The sequence below is a fragment of the Dipodomys ordii genome, unplaced genomic scaffold, assembly GCF_000151885.1.
Source record: "Dipodomys ordii isolate 6190 unplaced genomic scaffold, Dord_2.0 Scaffold119, whole genome shotgun sequence".
NCBI lineage: Eukaryota > Metazoa > Chordata > Mammalia > Rodentia > Heteromyidae > Dipodomys > Dipodomys ordii.
Genome location: NW_012267335.1, coordinates 4,033,145 through 4,045,236, shown reverse-complemented (window position 1 = coordinate 4,045,236; position 12,092 = coordinate 4,033,145). Strand labels below are relative to the sequence as shown.

The 12,092-nt window shown below is 38.7% G+C and overlaps 1 protein-coding gene across 4 annotated transcripts in view; it reads right to left on the bottom strand.

Moving 5' to 3' along the window:
• Inpp4b (inositol polyphosphate-4-phosphatase, type II, 105kDa) overlaps positions 1-12,092 on the bottom strand; it is a 354,826-nt gene that overhangs the window by 140,907 nt on the left and 201,827 nt on the right. For all 4 annotated transcript variants that reach the window (XM_013029535.1, XM_013029536.1, XM_013029537.1 and 1 more), the window contains one exon: positions 9,550-9,697. In XM_013029535.1, the coding sequence (XP_012884989.1) occupies positions 9,550-9,697 (148 nt within the window). The remainder of the gene's footprint in view (positions 1-9,549; positions 9,698-12,092) is intronic.

Genomic DNA, 12,092 nt, shown 5'->3' with positions numbered 1-12,092 from the left:
TCTCATGATAAACGTATTTTGAGGGGAAAAAAAAGTAAATAAATTAATAGCAGAACGTCAAACCACGCTCAGTGGGCAGGCTGACTTCCTAAGTAATAAAAACCTACCACCTATCTTTGCTATAAAGGAAGGATGTTTTTGCAATAAAATTTTACTGGAACATATCTGCCTTTAATTTTAAAATATTCTTATTTTTACTTCTGAGCTCCCCAACCTATATCCTGGAGGGTTGCTCCCTTCTCTGAGCCATGACTTAATGGTAATAACTGTACAGAAGGAGTACAAGAACTAGGATAAAAAAAGAGAGGAAAATAATAAAAATAAAATTAAGTTTTGCTGGAGAGTTTATTTGCTACAGGATTCATTTTCACTGAAACAGTTCTAATTTGCCCTCTGATATTTTTATACAACGGCATGTTTTATACACCACTTTATGGCACAGGAATTTATATTTTTTGGTAAAGCCAATTGTGTATGGCCACAAGTCATATCTAAGCATGTATATGGGCACATGTCGCCGGCACAGAGCTCATAACTATATAGGCATCATCATTTTGTGGAGTAATTAAGATACTTCAATGGAGACTGAGCCTAGAAAACTCTGAACTAGTACAAAATGTGAAGGAAATTCTCAACATAAAATATGTGGTCACATTAAACCAAACTGCAAAATTTTTATTCGTGGTAGTTGGGGAAGACCTCTATAACTTCTCTGCACTCAACTCAAGCTCTAAGGACCATAAAATGTGAAGCACTATGAAAAAAAAACCAAGTAAACACACACACACACATACATAAACACACGAATAAAGAGAAAGACAACCAATCATTGTCAATGCAATGTTCCCTTACTTCTTCCATGAAACAGTACCTCATAAATGAGTTGCTATTTCCTTCCATTTGTCAGTTATTCATATCATTATTATGTGTTAATTTGCTAAATTTCTCAAAAAACCATGAAGGCATAAAATCTTCAAAATACACAGGGAAATGAAACTGTAAGATGACCTGTGCGGCTTGTATACACACAGGACGGCACTACTTACAGTCCTGACAAAGCTAACCTTCCTCCCTCAGCACAGCAGCAAACTGCACCATGAGATGAACGGTAGAATACAGGCCATAGATGAGCACTGCCTCCCCTTCCCCTACGGCCAATGTTTTGTTTTTGTTTTGGGGTTGTTTTTCTTTGTCAGTTGTGGGGTTTGAACTCTGGGCCTGGGCGCTGTCCCTCAGCTCTTCAGCTCAATGCTAGTGTTATACCACTTGTGCCACAGCACTACTTCTGGCTGTTTTGCTTATGTGGTGCTGAGGAATCAAAGCCAGGGCCCCATGCATGCAAGGCAAGCGCTCTACCACTGAGCCACCTTCCCAGTCCCTCCCCTACGGCCACTGTATGGTACGAGTGAAATCTAAATGATTCTATGTGGCTCAGTGAGGACTTGTTAAAGTGCTGTAAAAAGCCAATATTTTTGGTACAGGTATATAACCAAGGCCCAAATCAATCAATAAATACAAACTGCCAAGTGTTGGCACTTCAAGGTCAGGACAAGGGCATAGGAACACCCCAATACTATGCCCACATGTCACTTATAAAATAGGATGGAACACGTGGCAATTCAGTGATTACGAGTCATCTCCTGTGAGAGATGGCCTGGCACCCAAAGCTTGGGACAAGGAATTAAGAATCTCTCTGTACCTGATACGTGTCAACCCAGTAAGCCTTACATCCATATGTTCTTGGTGAGGGCATCAGGGAAAGTAAAATGAAAAAGATGTGTAATTTTCCTAAATTGACAAAGGCATCTAAAATTTTAGCATAGAGCTGGGGAGGAGCTAAATTTTGAATAGATTCGATAACTAAACAGAAGTCAAGCTCTGAAAGAAAACCAAGCTACAGTGAATTGGTAAGTCTCAATCTCTTAGGTTCCTTGCAAGGTTGTGTGTTAATTTTATATTGCTGTGAAAAATAATTACCCTTCTAAATCTCCCACCCGAGAACAAGCATTACTAATGTCTTAGTATAATCCTTTTAGTTGTTCTCTTAACTACATGTGAATTAAGACTAAGATAACATATCTTAACTGTTCCCTAGCTTTCATTTTCATCTAATGCCATATAGTAGAATTGTGGATGTGTTGAAAATACAACTCAGTGTGGAACTGCTGGGTCAGCCCAATGTCCCTCAAGGGATGAATGGATCAAGAACATGTGCTTCACGTGCACCATTGAATCCTACTCAGCCATCAGAAAAGAAACGGAAGGACTTGGAGAGGATTACATTAAGTGAAGTAAGCCAGACCCAGAGACACACAGGTTGCATGGCTTCCCTCATTAGCAGGAACTAGAATGGGACTAAAAAACTAGAAGTAGACACACTGGGTGGTGCCCAAACAGTTACAATGGAGTTTAATAGAATCTATGGAGAATGCAAATAGTATAGTTCTTTGGAAAGCGTAAGTCAAAGACTAACAAAATGAATACTAGAAAAAGGGCATTGGCCAGCAGGGAGTGGTAGGGGGAGCATCAAGAGGAGAGAGGCAGAAGCATGAATGAGTAGAACGCAGGCAACAATGCATTGGGCATGCCATAGAACTGAGAAAAATAAGGGAAAGGGTGGGTGGATGGGGGGTGAAGATGTTGAAGGGAAGACACAGATCAACATGCACTGTACATGTAAACTGCTTTGTCAATGGCAAGAAATTCAATACATAACCCAAAAATTAAGGAAGGCAAGGAAAGTGGTAGAATGGAAAGGGTGCAGGGGGCCTGAGTGTATGTTGAAAGAGGCAGCATTGATCAATAGGTGCTGTGTTCATGATCTGTCTGTCGAATGCAACTCTTTGTACAACTATCTACAGGAAGTAAAAATATATTAACAAATACCATTCAGATGTTCAAGCAGAGATAGCCTATTCTGCTTACTTCAGTTGAGTGTTTGAAGATGAGACGAGATGGAAAACTTAAAAGACCTTGATTTTTCTTCTTGGAAGAGGATTCCACTATTTTTTTCTTTATTTCTATGATTTTGTAGCAGCCATGTATTATTTTCATGGTAAAAATTCAATTTATATTTTATTTATTTCTAAACTGTGCCTCCAGGAACAAGCATTCAGAAAATCACAAAGCACAATGTCAGGTTTTCTTCACAGCAGTAACAGGACTTGAGTAACGGCTAAGATTTCCTGCTTGAGAATTCTCTGAACCTGAACCATACATAAAATTCAAAGTGTAGTGTTATGAAAACACTTCAGCGCCCATTCTGAAAGCTGTTATGGATCTGAACTTGAACTCAGAAGGTGCTACTGCTTAGCCTAGTCACAGAGAATCCCCGAGGGACAGAAACTCTGTCACAGCCCTAAGACTTTGTGCATGTACAATCTTGAATTTAATAAAAGTAGTTCATGTCGAGTCCAAATGTCACACTTGCTGTGAGAATAATAGCCAGGGCTTTTTGGATAGCAGCTGTAGGCGAGGGCAGAGGCTGCCCATGACAACTGTAAAAGTGGGTGCAAAGCCATCATCTCTCCCTGCCCCTGCATTCACAGCCAGTGACAGGCCTGGCCACAGGGATACAACTGACTTTCTTTATACCATACGTATGCATTGTGCAAACCAGCCAACTGTATATGCCTAGTCCCTGCAAACAGACCCATACTAGTGTTCTCTGCTGGCCTCATATGTGTGAAAAGCAATATGCTTGGATTTTATGAGTAAGACTTGATTTCTAAGTTAAAAATGATTATGAAACAAATCGTGTATCTTCTTTAAGGCATACTTTTGATTATATTTCCCTAATGTTTCCTGAATTATTTCTTCTTAACTGTTGTTTCTTTCACAATTAAGTCTCTGATCCAACTTTAAGAAATTGCTGTGAGATTATGAGACTATGATCCATCATTTCAGTATTGGCAGTTTCTTATTCTCATTTCTTGGTCAAGTGGGGGTAGTTATGCAAGGAAATAATGAAATAATTGTCCAAATATTCCTATAAAGAGATGGTGCCACTCCAACTCAAATACTGACTATAGTTTGTTACTAATTAGCATATAAAAGATTAAAACTGGGATGAAAAAGGATATTGAAAGAGTAAAATTATCATGAAAAACTAAGGTTTTTCAAAATCCATACGTCATAGATATTTAAGGATTGCCTATGCTTATAAATTCATCACCTTGACAACTCAAGAGTCAAATTCTGCTTTTGTAAACAAAGTCTGACTGAAACACAGCTACAATTATTCATTTCAAACTGTACTGAAATGATAGGAGACCAAGTAGCAGGGACAGAAGCAAAAATACTTACTCTGGCCTTCTAAGGAAACATTCTTATTGACAGCTGATATAGGTCATGACTGAGTTTGTATTATATTTACTGACTAAAAAAACCCGCATTTATCTTTATGTTTATTAATCTATTTACTTCCCGTGAGTTCTACAAAGGATTAAAATATGAAGAGATAGGGGAGGGAGGAGGTGGTGAGGTAGGGAGGGAGAGGAGGGTAGGAGACAAACAAAGGAGGAGGTAACAACCCTTGATAGGAAATGTACTCATTACCTTACTCATGTAACTGTAACCCTTCTGTACAGCATTTTTACAATAAAATATATACAAAAATAATATATAATATCTGGATTAAAAATACGAAGAGATGTGGAGGTGTAAAGGGAACTTGATGCTTTTCCTGGGCCATGTGAATTCACTAAAAGCCCTCCAACCTTATGTCTGCTTTTGGCTCAAGCTATTCCCTCTTACAGCCACCTTCCAATTGGCCTTGGGTTCCAGGAAAGAGAAGACTGACTGAGAAGCATTTGCGTGGAAGATTAAACAACCTCTCACATAGGAGATCACCCACAGGAAGTTCCCATTCCAATGGTAAACTCCTCCAAGGATGAAGACTGAGAAAAAGTCCACCAGATGCCCCTGTGACTTGGGACTGTTTTAACTATGCATACCTTGCTCACTTCCTGCCCTCATCTTCCCCTATGTTACAAGGTGAATGTCTGGCAAGGACCCCATCATGTGACTAAAGATATACTAACGTGCTGTCTTCCCAGGATTGCCAGGTAAGGCATCTCTTTTCTCTGCTCGTCACCCTGTCTCTTTCTTTGGTATGTGGGGGTCAGCGGCCAGATCTTAAACTTTGGGCTTGGGGTCTAATAACCCAGTTTCCACAGCAGACAATTACTGGCCTATTAGTCTTTGCCAAAATGTGATGACAGAACTAAATGTTTCCCACAGAGATGCAGAAAAGAGACAGGTTCCTGACAATATAAATATATTCTTTATGAAGAACTCTACTAGTAGAGTTCTTTTTTCTTTTTTTCTGAAGAAAAAGCCGGGGACTTTGATAATTCTTGTACGATAGACTTCTAAGCATGGGAGCGAAGTGCTTGGCCCACACTCCAGGGCTGAGTGAGCACCTGCGGCTCTCATGGCAGTCAGTAGCAGAGATTATCTAATCTTGGCTGCAAGGGAAGATGATGGTCAAAGCGGCACCCTTCTTGAAATCAGAATGAAAGTAGCAGTAGAGCTGTTGTTGACCAAGTATTTCAGAATGAAGTTTTCACCACTTGGGAGATTCTACCTCAGTAAAAATGATGTTTTAAGTAATTCTCAAAGACATTCCTTTAATTTCTTATGTTGTATGTCAATTTTAGAGCACAATGCATTTTTTTTTCTATTGTTGGTTATGAGGCTCTAACTTGGGGCCTGGGCACTATACCTGAGTTTTTTCCCTCCAGGCTAGTGCTCTACCACTGTGAACCACAGTGCCATTTCTAGTTTCCTGGTGGTCAATTGCAGATAAGAATCTTACCCATTTTTCTGCCAGGACTGGCTTTGAACCATGATCCTCAGATCTCAGCATCTTGACTAGCTAGGATTACAGGTGTGAACTCCCAGTGACAGGCTGCACAATGCAATTTTATGTTAAGTTATGCTTATATTACAAACAAAAAAATCTTTATTCTCACAGTTGGATGACTTGTAGCTTCAAGTAGGTTTTTCTAGAAAGGATTTTGGGTGACATATTCTTGAGTAGGTTTTTGCTAGAATGATTTTATGGTGACATAGTCTAAACTCTTGTATCATTATTTCCATCGCTTTCCATTCATAAAACAATTGTAACCTTGCCCTAAATAATGATTGGTGAAGTTACAGCCTTTCCCCCTTGGGAGTGCCATTGGCTACCACCATTTAATTTGGTAAAGAAATACAGTTAGTTGAATAGTATGTAAAGGGAAAATGAAACACTTTGTTCTCTGCTACATATCCACTGCGATCACAAAAACAACCACTGATTTTCCCTAAGAAGACTCAAAATTATTTACCAGATTCCAGCTTTCTCTCTACACACCTAACATCTTCTCCCTCAGCTCTTTGAACTTTTTTGCACCTTTACTTAGCATTTAGAAAAGGCTTATCGTATTTGTCTTCCACATTGCTGACATGATTTTGCCAGTAGCTGTGTAGATTTAATTCAGCTGCTGCACTTTAAAATTTCATAATTTCCTCCATTATCATTTTCTCTTGTCCTTTTCTCTTTTGATAGATCTTTTTTAATAGGTTGCTGATTCTATTTGATAATAATCATATCTTCTTACATTTTACCCAGATAACCTGTCATCTTTTCTATGCTTTTTTCCCCTATATTTCTTTTTTGAATATCTGGGAGGATTTTTTTCTTCTCTTTTTTCCTTATAACAGGTTGAAGTTTCATTGTTGCATCTTTAACATATTTCAGTGTCAGGAGATTGATGGACAAGGTATTAGAGAGAGCAGAAGTTATGAACAGGACAGTCCACTGTCCACAGGCAGTACCTAGAACCGATCAGATTTTTATACAGTTCGGTTTCATAAAACTGGAATATGATTTTATTCTCTGAACAATCCTGGCTCCAAGTTCTCTCTATGTACTTCATACTTGGCAGTACTGTCCCTTTACCCCCACCCAAACTTCTCCCTGTGGTGGTGGATATTTGCTATGAATTCCTAAAGAAAAAAAAATAAAAGAGATATGGTGAGATACAAGAAGACAGGGGAGATGACAACACTATGTTTTAAAAAGGGAAATCGGAATCAATAGAAATGATAAGGATTCCTGCCTACCAAAATGCAGTGGCTTAAATGACCTACTCGTTGTATCTCCCCAGGACTTTCTATCACTAGATGGACAGAGACAGAGATCTCAGTGGGAGGAGAGTAAAGACAGCGGTCAGAGACAACACTGTTGAACTCAAATGCTGAAGACACGCAGCAGAGGAACAGCTGTTCCATCTTTGGGAAATTTCTTTAAACTGATGACAAAGGACAGACTGGGACAGAATTCTGGCTCTTTTTCTTTATTTTTTCACATTCACTAGCTCGTTGCATTTTTAAAATGAAATAGCATAAGTGGTCCATCAACTCTGCTTTTCCAACCTCCCAAATAGTTGCCTAAAATTAGTTGTGTTAAAGATAGTATACAGTATAATAATATATTATTATGTTAATATGTTCCGGTGCTCTGTGGAGTACCGTCATTTTCCATTGTCTGTGTGTTCATAGATGGCTTATCATGAGCTTGGGGATAGCTACTTAGATGCGGCCGTTCAGCTGCCATTTGCAGTAGATAAGTTCAGATGCACTTTATGAGATAATTCTAGCCCTAACTTCTCCAGCCTGTTTCTGCTTCATCTGCACACTTGTCTAGGTTTCTCAGTTGGAGAAGGACGCTAGATCCTTCCTGGCACTTCCAACTCGTGCTTGGCTACTGAGTCCTTCCTTGATCTATAACCCCTGTGGGAGGAGCTACCTCTTCAGCTCTTCCGTGGGAAAGGGAGATTCTTACTTGTCTCTAGTAGGAGTGGTTCTTGGTGTCTATTGGTCTGGAATAGAACCAGGTTGAGGAGAATGACTCAAAATCTTTCCTGCCTTCAAAGACACAGACTCTGTTCACTTTTACATGGCAGCCTGATTGTCCCTTCTGGGAATTTTCCTATGGGTCAGGATCCTCTATTCCTGGCACCAGATTCAAGTGGGGACAATCTTCTTGGTCCTGACTTACATGAGCTCATTCTTGCAGTGGACTCTCATACCAACGCCCTGATTCTTTACGTAGCACATCTCCCTTTGGCCAGCGTCGACCCAGCTGTCTGATTTCTGTGGATCCATTTCCTCATTCCGCTACCTGAAACATTCACCTTCTTGTTTTTCTTTCCATCTTTGTTGTCTAGATCTGGACCCATTTAATAAAACTCAATTTCCTCACTAGCTGTCCCAGAAATTCAATTCCCGTTTCAACTTGCAAGTTAAAAACTTCAACTTGCTTTGTTATAGATTATTTGTGCAGCTATTCCTATGCTATCCTAAAAACCAAGGTTGACTTATGCACTTATGGTACCCTGGCTGGAATACATCAAGGTATCATTTCTGGGGACCTTAAAGCCTAGTAGAAAGGTCTAATACTACCAAGCACTCTATGTGCCAATGTGAGCATAAAGCAGAAATGTGACATTTCATTCTTGGGTATAAACATCAGCACTTGAAGAATGCTAGCTATGAAAAAAATATCAATTACCTGAGAGAGTCTTAAAGGTATTTAGCACAATACAGAATTCAGCATTTTTAAAGTCATTGTAAGTCTGTTTAGACAGCAGAGACACAAATGATTTAATTAGTCCTGGTTCCAAGATACTCTTTTCAACCAATAGGCTCTCAAATTCTTCTGTCTCGTTATATGTTACTCATTAGCATAAGCACATTTTATCAGTTACCCCAGATAGTTTCTAGACCTGCAAACATTTGAAAGGCCATAGACAGGTAGGCTAAAGATGAGGATGAATCTTCTTTAAATCAAATAGGAATCAAAAGAAGCAGTAAAAAGCAGAAGAAATAAAGAGACAAGAATGGTTATAGTTCTAAGCTCAAGCCATTGGCTCACTACCCAGCTGTCCACAAGAAATATATTTCAAACCACAAAAAGACAATGTGATTTGTCATTTCAAAGTCTCTATCAGTCCTATGTAAACATTAGAAAACCAAGATAGTTGAGATGAACTTCACCGATATATTTTCACTTAACCTCAATATATCTAGAATGCTAACCATGTAATTATTAAATCATTTGCATGTGCATGTGCACTAGGAATTTAAGGTCTTATGTATAATTTCCATTTCCATTTTGGCTAGTTATATTTCAAATGCTCAATAACCAAAGAGGCTCAGTGGCCACCACAGTAGACAGTGGTAATCTAGACCTAGAACTTGGTCTTAATCTCAAATCTTGAAAAGTGATGAACGTGTGGACAATCCACAGTCTTGTCATACTTGGTGAAAGGTGTATTGACAGAGGCAGGTAATCAATAAGTGAGAACATATATATATATATATATGTATATATATTATATATATGCATTACTCACTTTATGTCTACATATATTTCAAAACATGCTTGACATGATAAATATATACAAAATATAAATTTGTTCACTCAAAATATTACAAAAGGAATGATATGGAAAAATGAAGAATCAGTATGCAAGGCAATGACAGATTGCTTTCTCTTACCTACACAAATCTTCTTTTATGTGAAGGGAAATCAATTCCTTAGGAATATGGAAAGAAAGTATGCTCTCCGACATCTGCTCCCGGATACGCATCCACTTATTGTCCGATGTGGGAAATCGATATAATTTGCACACTGGATTCTTTAACACTAAGGAGAAACATGCAAAACAGCAGGAGTCAAATCATAAACATGTTCCTCAGACACAAAGAAGTCATTAAGTAAGGTGGAACTGTACATTTTAACTTTGTAAAAAATTTACTATTTATAAGAACCTACTGGTATATATTTGAATTTCTATGAAGTTTTGCTTTGGGGATCATATTTTTTTTCAGGAGCTTTTGAAAGTTTCTGCTATACTCAAGAAAAGATATATCAATTTCCCATTTATAAATTCAGCTAGTGTGACTCTTCTATTTAGCCCCTACTGATTTCTTCCTGTTTAAAAATTTTAATTTAACTTATGTACTTAATGTGTAGTCATGTTTTCTAAAGGTAACTGTAGATGTAATGTGGATAGAAATACAAGTACATACACATAATACACACTTAAGAGTTTTGTTTATAAATTTATTATGATCAATCCTAGTCACCTTTACTTGTATAAGTGGCAACAGATAATCTTATTCCAGAAATTCTTCAAAGTCTTCCTAGTAAAAATTGTATGTCAGGAAGTTTTATTCCTTTCCCTTCTTATTTACTGAAATTCAAAATATGGAGCATATTTTAAGGTGTCAGTGAATCAATACCACACTTTCTTGAAGCCACATATTATCAAAACCAAGTTAAGGAGACTAAAGATACGGTAGGGTGGACAGTGATTGGAGGAGACAGGGTGATGCATGCAAAGATTTTTTTAAAAAATTCAGAAACAGAGTGTAGGGTCAGATGTTAATATTTGGCAAGAACAACCAAGACCAAAAGTGAATAAGACTTGATCTCAAAAAAATAGACAAGGCATAGTTGCACATTCCTATAACCCCCACTACATGGAAGACACAGGTAGGAGAATTGTGGATTGAGGTTAGCCTGAGCAAAAAGCACGAAACCCTACCTGAAAATAACCTAATGAGAAAAATGGGATGCAGATATAGCTTGAGTGTAGGGTTCTCTGAGTTCAAACTCCAGTACTACACACACACATCACTTGTATATCTTAAGGCACATGTTTCTTCCAATACTACTTCCATGCCTGCACCAAAGTTTAACAGGCAATGTAAAAGATCAGAAGATCTTTGGATGTTTTTCCCTGGCTTTTTGTGGAGTAATAATTATATTTTAAATAATGTCCAGAACTATGAAACTATTTTATCTTTTGATCCCCAATCAAATATTTCACCTTTGTATTTGTTATTTGTGTTTTCATTTTAACACTGCTTCTGTGTTCTAAATATAAACCTTTGTGAAATAACTAAAGCAGAATCCAAAGGCGGTTTGATTAATGAGCTCTAGACTTCTCTAACCACCAGCTACACATTAACCAAAGACAGTATGGGAATGCTCCTGTTTCTTGATGCAAAACAAACACACACTCAGGAAAATGAATCATGCAAACATATCCCCATGAATATTTCCTTCTTCATGTTCACGTTAGGGATGCTGCTCCTTCGAGAGTCACAGGTCCTCAGCATTGGTGGTAAATTAAGTGTACTTCTCAATGTGTCATTAGAGATACAAGGTGCTCCAAGTTTGCATAGGAAATGTCCCCCAAAGGATTCCATGTCAAAGACTTGGGCACCTGCCTGGGGCACTGTTGTGATGTTTAGGACTGGGAGGTCTTTGGGAATGTGCCACTAAAGTGGACACTGAAACCTTGGCCCTTATCTCCTCCCTCTCTGTCTTGGTAGCTACCTCTGTCTCTAAGTCTTATTCTTTCTCTTTCTCTCTCTCTGTCTCTCTCCTCCTTTTCCTTGTCTTTCTCTTCCTTCTGCTCCTTTCCTTCCTTCTTCCTTTCCTATCCCCTTTACTTCCTTCCTCCCCCCTCCCCCTTCCTCTCCCCCTCCTCATTCTCCTTCTCCTTCTCTTTTTTGCAGGTGAATTCCACCAAGAAACTTCCTGCCATGATAGTTCATGTTGCCACAAGCTCAAATCAACGGAACCCAAGTGAGTCTGTACTGACACTTGGGAAACCCAATTCACAGTAAACCTCCTCAATTCCTCTTCAAGATGATTTCCTTGTGTTTTTGTTTTTGTAGAAAGATAGAAAGCTGACCATACCACGTGGGAAAACCCACTTCCCAACTCCATTTGACCCAGCCATATTCCGTCTGAGCACCTACTACCTCAGAATCAAAGACATGCAGTACACATCTTAAATATATCATATAATGCAGCATAATTGTTTTTAAAAGGAACACGATCTGACTTTAATCAGCATCTAGTCTGCTGCACTGAGTACCAACAGACCAGATAAAGTGATCTCAACTCAAAATTCTTGCCGTGCTGATGGCAGAAATACTTCTGGATCTTCACCTAAAACAAAGGGGTGGTGCCATATGCACCGCAGGCCACACAGGATAAATGCATCGGCTTTCCTCACCGAGTC